The sequence below is a fragment of the Patagioenas fasciata genome, chromosome 3 (genome assembly GCF_037038585.1).
Source record: "Patagioenas fasciata isolate bPatFas1 chromosome 3, bPatFas1.hap1, whole genome shotgun sequence".
In the NCBI taxonomy this organism is placed as follows: domain Eukaryota; kingdom Metazoa; phylum Chordata; class Aves; order Columbiformes; family Columbidae; genus Patagioenas; species Patagioenas fasciata.
Window position 1 is genome coordinate 42874815 of NC_092522.1, and position 12913 is coordinate 42887727.

The window sequence follows — 12913 nt, forward strand, 5'->3', positions numbered from 1 at the left end:
AAGCCTCACCTGCAAAAGAAATTTTAAAAAGGAAGGGCTGAGATAGCATGCTTTTCAGTGGGGTGACATCCATCTGACTGGGAAAAATATTATAGGAGAACATTATGTCTGCTTTCGGAACAATCAGTGAAGTAATTATTGGAGAGTACTTATCAGGAGACGGAGAGGTAGATTATGACTACCATGAACTGTTTTTTGGAAAACTGGAAATCTAGTATAGATTATGTATCACTAAATTCTGTTGCTTCAGCAGGTCCCATAAACACTTAATTCCATGTATGTCAAGATGTCTAACTTTCAGTACACATTTTGTAATCTAGGCTACCTCTCCTTGCTTTGAATCACCTTGGTCAGTGACCATTAGTTGCTGAGGCATGTAAAAACTTCTAACAATGGCAGTCAACAGGAACCAGTTGTGCAATAGCTATTCAAACAGTAAATAAGTACCCTGATAAATATTTAAAGACTTTATAATAGTTTTGATGACATTATGACATTCGGCAGAATATCCTTTTTACTCTCTGGGATGTGGCCATTTTTCTGTTGTGGGTTGTTTGTTTTTTTTTTTTTTGTGACAGTGACTAAAATGTCTGTATTATCGAATCCAAATAAAAAAGTACTAGAAACGTCCTGGAAACAGTTTGTTTCAGGCACTCATTTGGTTTATGGAATGTTTCTAGCTGCTTTCCTTACAGACTGGAAGAACCTCCACTGTTTTAAGTTGGTGTTAGACGATAGTGAATAATAATTTGCCAAAGCATAAGTTCTTGAAATGACTAAAACATGGAAAGGCATATTTTAGAGGTATTTGCATACATCTCCTAATATTCACTAATATTCACTTAGCAGATGATCAAATTTTGGAAAATTCTAGAGGAGAAAACTCCATATACTCTGCTCTCTGAAGACTTGCAGTTGTACAAAATCAATTCAACCTTTTCTTATTTATGACTTAAAAAAGCTTGGAGACTGGTCAGTGTGGATTTGAGCATTGACACAGAATATTCGAGCAACATGCTAGTGAGTTAGGCAGTCAATTTTTCTCAGTGCTATAGGAATTGCCACTTTCACTTTTGAGATCTCAAATATTTTAAGGTATAAAGTAGATCCATCAACTGTGTATGATCTTAACTGTGGTGCATGTGCCTTTGTAAACCCTAAACCTCCTGTATTTAATAGCTATTTATTCAGAAAACGTGTGCTGCAGTAAATATTATTTTACATTGCAGTACACATTAGAAACATAATTACTATGGATTCCATTTGATCATGTGATATATCATGCATTAAGTTATTAAATTGTTTTGGTAATGGTAATGGTTCAGAATAAATACCCGACTTCATGTCAGTATATCTTCAGTTAGAACCAATAATTCAATGGGCACATATTCTTCAAATCACTGAAGCATAAATTGAACTTTGATACACAAATAACTACACGTCTACATAGTGAAGTGTTTAGTCATTCGCATAAATATTAACTTTAATGGGATTTATGCGTGCATTTAAACTTAAGTATATATTTCAATGCACTGATGAATGTGGATTGGATTATGCATTGTGAATAGCTAAATGTTCTGAGGATTTCAGACCTGTGTATCTCTTTTGAGCCACTAAATGTCCTCAGTGGTACTCTGTGTCTCCACAGGTTTCAGAATTAAGGAATAAAGCAGATTTGCCTTACAGCTGTCAGTTTGATTGGTAAGATAGACCTAGAGATTGCCATAGCAAATGTGTAATGTCTAAGACAGTCTGAAATACAAGTCTCACAGTTGCTAGGGATTATGCTGAACAGTATCCTTCCTCAGGTAACCAAATTACCCACAGGGTTTTTTTGGACTGATGCTGGAAATTACAATGGAATTACAAACGTGCCAAGAATTTTTGGGTGGTCTGGCATAAGGCCTTATTTCTCTGATGCTAAGCTGTAAATACGTTCCTTTGCTTTTCCTCGCTTCCTCCCATCTTCTGGCTTTTATGAGTTGTTAAGTAGTGAACTTCTATTTATTGCTCTTTCCATGGTCCAATCAATTTTTATTTCAGCATGTAACAGATGCAGCTTGATCAGAATTTTGCAGTCAGCTCTAAGCTCCTGAAATTAGGAGGTTTATAAAGGCAGTACCGTCACAGGCACAAAACACGGTCCTGTTGCTCATGGAATAAACTTTTCTCTTACTATAGGAATTTATAGTATCCACTCTAAATATATATACACTCTAAAAATTGCTCTGACAGTACACTTAAACATAAAATCACCATAATCATCAGTCGTATATAATGCTTACCAAATAGTTACAGATTGTGTCCATAATAACCCTGTTTCTACAGTAACCAGCATTTTCATGAATGAATTGGAAGTAATTGCAAAATCATTACCAGTAAAATTCATAGATGACAAAGACTGAGAGAAAAATAAACATTTATGAGGACAGGTAAATAATACAGAGTAACTAGAATTGCTTGGTAAATTAGACTTATTGAAATAAAATGCACCACAACTGCAAAGGTGGATCTACAGCTATGATTTATTTCACCGAACCTCAGACAGCTACAGTGTAAATGTCAGTATCTGAGCTACTTACTCTAGATTTCCTTTATGGATAAAATGGAGAAAAATTGACATACTTTGATTATTATTCAGCTGAAGCCTGCTTTAAGACAATACTAATTGCGCCCTGAGAGTGCCTCTTTTTGTCTGTCAAATAGAAGTGTACCCCAGATGTCTACATTTGGTCAGATGAATCTCAGCATAGGTATCTGAACTGAGATGAAAAAACATTGTGCTGGCAAAGAAAGCTAATGTGACCCTTGAATCTATAGGCAGGGGAGTCAGTAGGAAGAGGGATGTCAATTTGCTTCTCTATAAAACATTTACGAGATTGCCTCTGTACTATACAATATACAGATGCAGTGATGTTTGAAAGGGCTGTTTAAAAATATGTGTGCCTTAAAAAAAAAAATCATAAAATTTAATAGCTGAAGTGGGATTGCAGTGAGTAAGAGTGGAGTATGAGTTTGACAGAAATACAGTTACTATTTTTGGTGTGCAAAATTGTGAGCCTGACAGATATGCTTGCAACTGGACAGGTTGAGAACTGTTGGTCTGTTTGCTCCTCTCTTACCTGAAGCTTTATGACTTACTTAACTTTAAGATGTTATTTGGATAAACTTGTCTTAGTCTCATTTCATTTTATTAAATTAAACTGACCTCTTAAAATGGACTTGCTGATCTTAATTTTCTCTTCATTACAAGCATCTCATTTCAATAAATTTCCCAGAGTCGCTTTGATACCTCTTTTTAAATTTCCAAGTAAATATCATAATGTTGAAACTAAGTTGGATAATGTTAAGGGAAGGTTACTCATACTACCATGTGAAGATGCGTTGTTTTTTGCAGTAATTGTACGCAGGGTCTGGGGAAACTTTTGTCTTGATTTACATGCCTAAGTAGAGCATTTAAACATGGCTGTTGAGTTTGCCAATACATGTACAATATAGAGTATTATTAGCCTGTGCAGTTCTTATGCACTTCCAGATTCCAGAGTCAGTAATCCATGAAGAGCTTGTATCGATTATGCGAAGTAATGCAGCCTGCCTAATGCTGAGCAGTGCACTGCGCAGCTCCACTATGGCATCCCACTGCGATGTGTCTTATTTTACTTTGGGGATGCAAAAATAAAAAGTGCAAATTAAATTTGTTCAGAAGTGAGGTTCACCCCCTGCCAACAGCCTCACAGAGAGCACAACATTGTTTTTCCCTGCAGACAAGGGAGCTTTGCAATTGCCATATGTCACATCTACCTTCTTCAGAGCCACATGACAGAAAACAGAAGGTCTTCTCTTCTGGCAGCTCACCTTCTGGTGAGGACAACCTTATGCGGGTTGGAAAGGGTAGTTGAACTGGCATTTATAGAGGTGGCATTATTTTTTCATGAGGCAGGGCAGGGAAGCTTTTGAAACTTCAGAAATGGCATGCAAACCTTGAATCATGACAGGGCTCTGTGCGCTGATGATTTCACATACTCATAGTTCTTAACAAAGTACATTCACAACAGTGACGGTGAATGAAATCCTTAACTGAAGCTGCAGGCTTCTATAAACCACAGCCCTCATAATAGGAGATGAGGGTTCTTTGATTCTCAGTTTAAGCTTCATCCAGTGTACAAATATAAATCCAGCCCAAGTTCCAGTGTGGAGGCAAACTCTAGTTCCGCAGATGGCTTCACAACAGCCTCTCCTTCCCAGTGAGTATACATTTTTCATCAGCTGTACAGTCCTGTATCACAAACTGCCACCCCATCACGCAATTGTGACTTCAAAGTTGAGCACAAATTACCTGCGGAAAGACTAAAGATGTTTTATAAGAGATGACATCAGATATTTTGGGAGACTGCTCAAGTGTGTTTTTCTGTGCCTGTAGCTGCACACACCTGTGATCTCCTGGCAGGCCCATGTACCCTATTTGTTCTGAATCACTAAAATCACAAATTCTGTTTAGCCACAGTATAGTGGTTTGCACATCAAATTTTCTGACCAATATTTTTCTTCCTCTTACTGAAAATGAAGCTTCCAAAGATCTGCAATATTTTCTACTCATTTAATGCTTTCCTTTTGCCACAAAGTATAAAACAATGATTTACTGAGTTTACTAGAAACATACATTCAGTCATTGCTGCACTTTTAAATAGAATCATAAATAAAAAATGGTTATTTATAGTTTCAGAGCATAATGTATTGGAGATCTATTTTAAAATGTCATGCCCTGATATAAATGTGTCTGAGCTCTTCTTGCACCTTCTTCAAACAAAACCTAAGAAAACCTCTTTTGATTTGAACCCATCAATTTGGTCAGGGTTGTTCTGTGAGATGCACATCTGTAGTTGCCACTTTAAAAAAATTAAGCAAATCATAAGCCATGCTCAGCAATTTATATGAAATGTTCAGATACTTGAGGTATCTGTAGCTTTTAAAGTGTTAAAACATTGCATTCCAGGAAATTTTCTTTTTAAATATGCTTTTAAAGCTTCTACTAAAAGAGAACAAGAACAAAATTATATGCTGCTCTCTCACAGGATTGTCGTTATATAATCATATATTTTGTGTACAGAAGGAACTATTATGATTATTTAATGTGATTTTTCTGTCTTGCAAAAATATCATACCAAATAATATTTCACATTAAACCCCCCATTTCTGTTTGAACTATGGTTTGTAGGTTTTTACCATAGTAAAACTGACATTTGCTGGTGCTTACGTTACACTCTTATATTCCATTTGTGTATTTAGAAGATAGTGTTCATGGAAAACTTTAGACCTTGCTTCTTTCTCTCTATGTGGGACTGGGTACCTGAACACTGGAAGCAGACATATAATGAAGATGGCCTTGGACCTGTTTCTTATAGGACAAAGCATGTGAAGGAAAAAAAGAGGTGTAGGCATTACTTATAGTTTGGAGTTCCCTTTTCCACTTCTCCCTGCTGTGGAGGGAGGTGGGTGTGCTTCATGGTTCCTCTCCATGGCAAAGGACGGAAAATCCAGGTTGTATTTCTATCCTGTAGCCTAAATATGAAAGGAGGGCTAGCCCTTAATCAACCTTTTCAATGTTCAGGAGATGTTCAGAGTGCACTACAGATGAGCAATGCTGGGGCTGTGGGAGTGCATTTGGGCAGAGGGGGCAATGGTGATGACTGGTTGGCATATGCTTGTTTTGGTAAGAGAGATATCTTCTCTGAGAGGACGTGCTGTCCATGTGGGAATATTTTAACATTCAGTATTTTAAATATTGAGATAGCAGAGAACAGTGACTGCTGACACTGTGTGTAAAAGGAGTGATACTTGAAATGAATATGTAAGAAGCACTTTTAGGAATTATACAAAACAGAAGAGTAGTCAGGAGAAAAGGAAGATTGTAAAGGAACAAGAAGGAAAGAGAAATATCTGTACTTTGAAGATTATACTCCTTTCTAAGGAGAGCTCAGTTAAGGATGGGATGTGTTGGGACACTAGAATAGCAGAAGAGATAGATAGGAAGAGATAGATAGATAGATAGATAGATAGATAGATAGATAGATAGATAGATAGATAGGGTTTATAGAAACAAACAACACAGCAGCAAAGGAATAGGAGGGCATGCAACCTGTGAACATTTTCAAATGCTTATTTCTCTAGTGGCTGGTGGCAGTAATTATTTCAGGAGATGGTACTTTCATAATAAATGTTCCTATCACTTCAAGCCAGAACCACAGAACATTTTCCATTTGATCGCTATACAGACAGACTGTAATTGTCATCAGATACCCTCTGGTTTTCTTATTTATCTTTTGTTATAGCTTTGTTATAAGTGGTTACAGCTTCATTTTTACAACTGTCAGTAATGGAACCTGAACTGTGAAAGGCTGTGTAATATTTAAAGCAAATATTGACATTTAGTGGTGTTTTGTGTACCACAGGCTATTTTTACGAGTATTTACAGAATGCACTGGGAAGAGCTGATGATTTCTGCTCCCAGGCCCCTGAAACACGGATTGCAATACATATCTGCAAATTTGAAAGTCTGGAGAATAATTGGATATGAAAGCTGGAAGCATTCTGAAAGAAAAATAACTAATATTGTTCTGATCTACCAGCTATAGAAATTATGTTGTTCAAGCAAATATTAAAAACAAAAAATCTTGTTCCTGAACCCGTTATACAGTGAACTTATGAAATTTGGGGGGGGATAGCATGGAAATGGTTCTTTATGGCAAGAAAATTTTGCTTTACAGAGTATTTTGCATTTGCCCATTTTGAAGAGCCAAATATATATCAAAGGTAGAATTTTGTCTGGTTGAATTATGTAGGTAAGCATTCATGTTTTATGTACCCTAACTAAACTCCTAAACTCAAGATGTGAAAGTACACAGTGTCCTTCTTTTGAGAGGTGTCAGGTGTGAAGAGTTTAGCTTATAGTTTGTGTTACTGGAAGAACTGAATATAACTGGAAATTGTTCCATCTAAAGGATTAGAAGCACAGGTGTAAGCAGTCAGGCTGGATAGTTCATGGAGATTTCCAGAAAGCCTCAGTGTTAGATGACAAATCCCCAAGGTGTGTTTTATCAAGAAAGCTGTACTAGCACCTGCCATGGCTTTGAAAGAAAGGAGAGATGAAATTGAAATGTTGCTGTTGCATCTTAACTCATCTTTTAATGAAGAAGTTTCCCCTGCACATGCTTGAAGTAAGTGGAAAGCAGGTGCTGTAACCATCTTCCATCTGGAGTAATTGCTCATAATAAGTCACAGGATCATTTTTGGCTTTCCTTGATTGTGGTTTCAGTTAGTACATCTAATGATGCTTCTGCCTCAAATTGATTCTACCAGTGTTATTCAGAGCATTGTGAGGTTGTGTGCTTGCCATGGAAAAGTGTGTGTTGCAGCTGTATTTTCTCCTCTTCCAATAGGCCTTCCAACACCTCTACTCTCAGTTTGCTGCCAGTGACTACTTAGACCAAGACACAAATATTTTGTTGTCCCGAAGAACAAACTCTTATGTGTCAGTGATAGAAATAAGGAACATAATTAGGCAAAAGCCACTAACTCTTCCTTCTACTTCAAAAGCCTCTTCCTTTTCTTCAGCTAGCATTCTCCCTTTCTACAGATGAAAAAAGCCTGTTTTATTGTTGGCAACTTTGCACACCTGGAGGTTTGACCAGGAATGTGTTCTGAAAAAAAGATGCTTTGAATGGGTGTTACTCTGTAGAAAGCTGAATCTCCCATAAGGTGTTACTGCCATGCTCTTAGATTAAATGAAACAGTTCAGCATAACTATTAATCACTTCAATTATTTCCATAATTCCAACTCCAAGGCACCTTTGTATTTTAGCTGGCTTAGTCAGCACATGGCCATGACTTTCAATGAATTGTCCAAGGGATAGAAACAACTTACTTGGAAAAAGCTTATTAGGCTGGAAGGCAGAAGTGTTCTCAGTTGCAAGCCATCCTGGTTGTTTTGTAGCCCCTGCTTGGCTGCCTGTTTGGAAGCAGCTTCTGTGCTTTGAACTAGGAAAGGACAGGACTTCTTTGGTGTATGTAAAGCTGATGAAGAACGGTAGAGGAGTAAAATGTTCAGCCAGCCAGGTCTTTGCGAGTTCTTACATAAGCCAATCCCCAAAATGCCTCATCTTGAGAACACAGAAAACATCTCTTTGAAACCTGTGAGTTAAATCCTTCCCAGAGCTGGGCATCCTGCCCTGCTCCCTTCATCCTAAAGTCTCTTATTATAGAGAAGGGATAAAGACCATGAATCCAGAGAGGGCTGGGAGATTATTGGTCCAACAGACACTCCCTGTTCTCTACCTGGATATGAAGACAGTGATAACACTATGAGCTAGTGTAGAACTTAGCAGAAATGCCAACCTTGCATTGCTTTGTGTTGTTAATGAAATGCTAGAAGGCAATGGAAAGTAACTCAAAATACTGCACAAGAAAGAGAAGAATTAATCCAGTGTAAATTAATGCTTTAAGCTGATTCATCCCTCCGTCCCACTGTGTACAAAGCGAGCCCTAACAATGCATCAGTCTGGCCTGTAACAACTGTGTACTTAGGTTTTTTTCTTCACTTACAAATCTGTCTCGGTTCCCCAATTTCTGAGGTTTTAGTTGTAAGGCTTACAGCATGCTACAGAAATACTGAGGATTATACTTGGTCCAGTGGGAAAGGATAGCTTAAAATAATCTTAATTTTTCAGGTAGGTCCTTAAAGCTAAAATTTCACAGACATCATGAATAGTATCTTACAGATCATAATTACCTTTCAGATCAATTAGTGAGCAGTGCTTGATCTACAAAGATGCTTTAGAGACAGATAATTACAGGTTAACAGGCTCAGTTCAGAAATTTATGTAGCCTCATACAAACTGGTAGAGGTTACATTGAAGCTGAAAGATTCAGTGTAAGTCTATTGCAAAGCTGTGAGAGGGCTGGGTATGTACATTAACTGTCCTGATTAAATTTCTACAGTATGAGCTTATTAGTCCTAACATTCACCTCATGTCTTCCAGTGGCAAATTCAGCTATGCACAAAATTATTTCCAGGTGATCTTTTTGATGAAAGAACTGATTGTAGGGGAAGTCCCTGTGCTAAATGCAGTGGGGTCAGGCCTCCTCATAAGGCCCTACAGAATAGTGAAGCAGCTGAGACCAGTCTTGATTTAGCCATCCCTGGAACACACAGAGGTTTTCTGTTTCATGGAGCAGCTGGAAAGACAAAACTGCAAATCAAATGTGAAAGTGAGTGCTGATTCTCACTGTAAATATTTTCTATTCTGAATTTATGGTAAATAAGGAGCAGCAGAATAGAAAAAGTGTGCAGTTCTAGACAGATACAGATTACAGGCTTTTTAACAGAAGTACTTCTGTGATGCCCAGTGAGCATCTGTTGGTTACAAAGTGCTTGGTTAGATTTTCACACACTTTCTTTGTTCATCTCCAGGCCTCCATCCCTTCTGAAAGCTGATTTTTTTAAGAACTAAATTTAAAATATTCCTGGAAGAATCTGCTCTTAGAAAACTATTTTGCAAGTAGCAGAGCCTTTTATAAGGAGAGACAATGAGAGACAGTGTCTAAAAGGCCAGGTTTTTAAAGGTGTCTAAGTGCTTAAATCGATGGAAGTTGTATGTCTTGGTGCTTTTGGAAATCCCTCAAGATGCTTAACTGTGTCTGTAGATGCTTTAATAAATTTGTTCCAAGTGGTTCTCCTAAGGTGCAGTTAGTCCCTGCTAGAGCATGGAAAACGGGAACTTTCTTTTACTGCTGTAGCCATTAATTATATTTTGCCTTATTTATGACAAAGCGATGGCAAAATATAACCGTTTCTAGAATCCGATGGCATTGGGAAGAAATAGCAATGACTTATAAAAGAAAACTGAAGTTCAGCTTTTTCTGAGTATTAGACTTCTGTAATAACTGTCATGGATGAAGGTAGCTTCCCACTGTTTGCAAAGTCTATATTCACCACATGGTTAATCAAAATTAGTTTCTAAATCCTTTCTACAGTGTAGTTGAGGATCTGTGAAGTATTAGGTACTAGGTCTTTGAGAGAATTTGATCTACTCAGTGCATTTTGACAGTAAAAATCACATCCTATTATTTATATTTTCTGGTTGCATAGTTCTTGTTGCAAACCTAATACCTGGTTTGAGTATTTTAGGTTTCCAAGTTTGCATTAATTTTTCATGATGTCATCTCATTTACTTACAAACACAGGGTGAGTATGATTTTTTTGTGTATTTACAAAAAATAGTGATACAATCCCCACAAGTAGCTTTTGTCAGTGTAACCTTTTTACCATTTGTCATCATTACTCTATATTCTCAGTTTACTGCTTTTCTCATCAAATACCTTTGTTTCCATTAACCAGGATGCTGAGAAATTGGCCGGTGAAGAGCATGCCTGGAAAGAAGTAAAAAATGCTGTAAATGAAGTGAGATATCCAAAATCAAAAGAAGGTATCCTTTCAGTGACAGGCTGCAGTCTGTCATTCAGTTGTGAGAACAATCCAGAGAACCCCTTAGTATGAGTTCATCTTTTGAGATTTTTCTTCCTAAACTTTTACATTTTTATATTGTTTTTAAATGTATTTTTAATTAATTTGATATTTGGATTGTGTAGTATTCTTAATTACATTCATGATAGTAGAGTATCTCATTACTTGGACTGGAACTGCTTCATGGCAGGGATAGTAGGTGACTATGATGTGAAGGAATATTTTGACTCAGGTTTATATTTCTGCTATCACAGCCCACCACTTCATATAAATCCACTTATAAATGAAGTAAAGCTTAATCTGAAATGTTGTTAAATTCTTTGTCCTATTACTCTCATTGTGATATTTCCAGGTTCTCATTCTTTGCATAGCAATGACAATAGCAAGGACATAATCACAATCAGATTCATTGCAAACATTATAGAATCATTATAATAAGTTATGATAATAATGTATAATAATAATTGATAATTAAACAGATTGAATGAGATTATCTTGCACTAATAAACAGAACTGAAGCCTAATTGCCATCATGTAGATATTCAATCCAATTTAAAAAACTAGTGAACAGCAACAACCAAGAGAAGATAAGCAGAAGAGAGGTGGCAATTTTTACTAGAAGACTGAGTATGTTGATCCCTCTTTCATCTTAGTCTATTCAGTGGAATTTCACTGTCTGTGAATTTGACCCATTGTAGAAGATGCCTTACTGTTTTCAGAAATGTGATCTTTCTCTGGAAACAGAGAGAATTAAATCTTCCAGTACTCCTCTTCAGCAGTGTGAAAACCAAATTTGATTAGTGATATTCCAGGTTGGAAACAAATGATCACCATTTTTATTGTAAATACCTATATAAAAAACAAAAACTACACACCACAACCACACAAACCAAAACCCCTGAGTTTGTTTCTTTTTAATCCAAAGAGATTCGTTTGTTAGCAAAACTCATCTCGACTAACTTTAATCTTCATGTAATTTCTACTCTGTCTTAAGTTCCTCTGTAGTCACTGGATTGAGTCAAATGAATACTGAAACAGATCTTCAGGCATTCAGTTATACTTCAGGGCCCTTTTTTTTAACCTGAAAGTTAAATTATAGATATGCAACTGCAATCGTTTTTATACAAAAAATATGGAGCCAGAATACTGGTCCTATTTCACATTCCTGTATCTAGTCGCAGAGGAAATTGCACGTACTGAATTTTTCTAGGGTTTTTAATACTGATTTAACTGATATTTGAAAATTAATCAAACGCATTGTAGTAAAAGGTGTCAGGACTTGTTGAAAAAACATGTCCTTGTTGTCTGTTGAGCTTCTTTTTTCAGACATGGACTATCTCAAATGTGTCATCTTTCCTTTCATTGCCCCACAATACCGGTGCTAATTGGCATGCAGTGGTGAGTGCAGTACCTGAAGAGGGGGCTCAACATTTGTCCACTTGCCAAGAATGAACAGAAAACCCTCCTTGCTGACTGAGGCACATGGTCATTAGTTTCTGCAAATGTGATTTTTTAACAAATTAAACCAACAGCTCCTACAGTTCCTACAGTTGAGACCATTAGTGACTGCCAAAACCTGAGCTACTGATTGTAACTGATATTGTGTTGTAATGCTAAACCTGCAGTTGGAGAACTTGAAACAACATGTGAGTGAACTTTCTCAGATCCAAATTCCACTTAAAGCACACAAATGGAGATGCTAAAGCCCAGTGCAAAGGCATCATTATGGAGAACAGGATTCCTCTGCCTTTAAGTCCATGCAGCAGTAGCGCAGCTGCTAGAGGGCTGCTCCTCTAGTCTTGGGCAGATACAGGACAGGCAGCTTCTCTTTCATCCTTTTGCAGCTGATAGTGGGTTTTCTACTTTGCCATTTATGTACCTGAAAATTGGTCCCAAAAAAAATTTGCTCTTAGATGCCAGTATGTGAACAAAGCAGTGTAATGAGAAGTAAAAGCAGACAAACTAACACTATGCATCAGCTAAAATTGTAATCTTTCAAGAATGTCAGGGCTTTGTACTTTCTACAAAAAATGCATCAAGTGGAAATAATATCCCTCATTTTTCTGTTTGTCTGTCCTTAATCAGTTGTAAAGAATACATGGATGTTTGCCAGAGATATAAAGGTTAAGGTGCAATTTTATAATAACACATTCTTTCCCTTATATGGTTCTTTCAATCCAAGGGCATGAGAGCAATTCACAAATAATTAGTTTAGCCTTGTAACAGCCATGCTATAAATCCTGTCCCAGCCACATAGTGGTCGCATTCTTAAATTTAAGCATGTAAATATTCCCGTGTCCAGGAAGGACTAATTACTTCATCACAAGGTTATCACTGTACATTTAAATCCATTGCTGGCTTGCGGTAAACAATATTTTCAGTAATGTCGTGAAA

General features: G+C 37.0%; 1 protein-coding gene across 4 annotated transcripts in view; it reads left to right on the forward strand.

Moving 5' to 3' along the window:
* SMYD3 (SET and MYND domain containing 3) overlaps positions 1–12913 on the forward strand; it is a 404221-nt gene that overhangs the window by 338486 nt on the left and 52822 nt on the right. For all 4 annotated transcript variants that reach the window (XM_071806198.1, XM_065835829.2, XM_065835830.2 and 1 more), the window contains one exon: positions 10394–10481. In XM_071806198.1, the coding sequence (XP_071662299.1) occupies positions 10394–10481 (88 nt within the window). The remainder of the gene's footprint in view (positions 1–10393; positions 10482–12913) is intronic.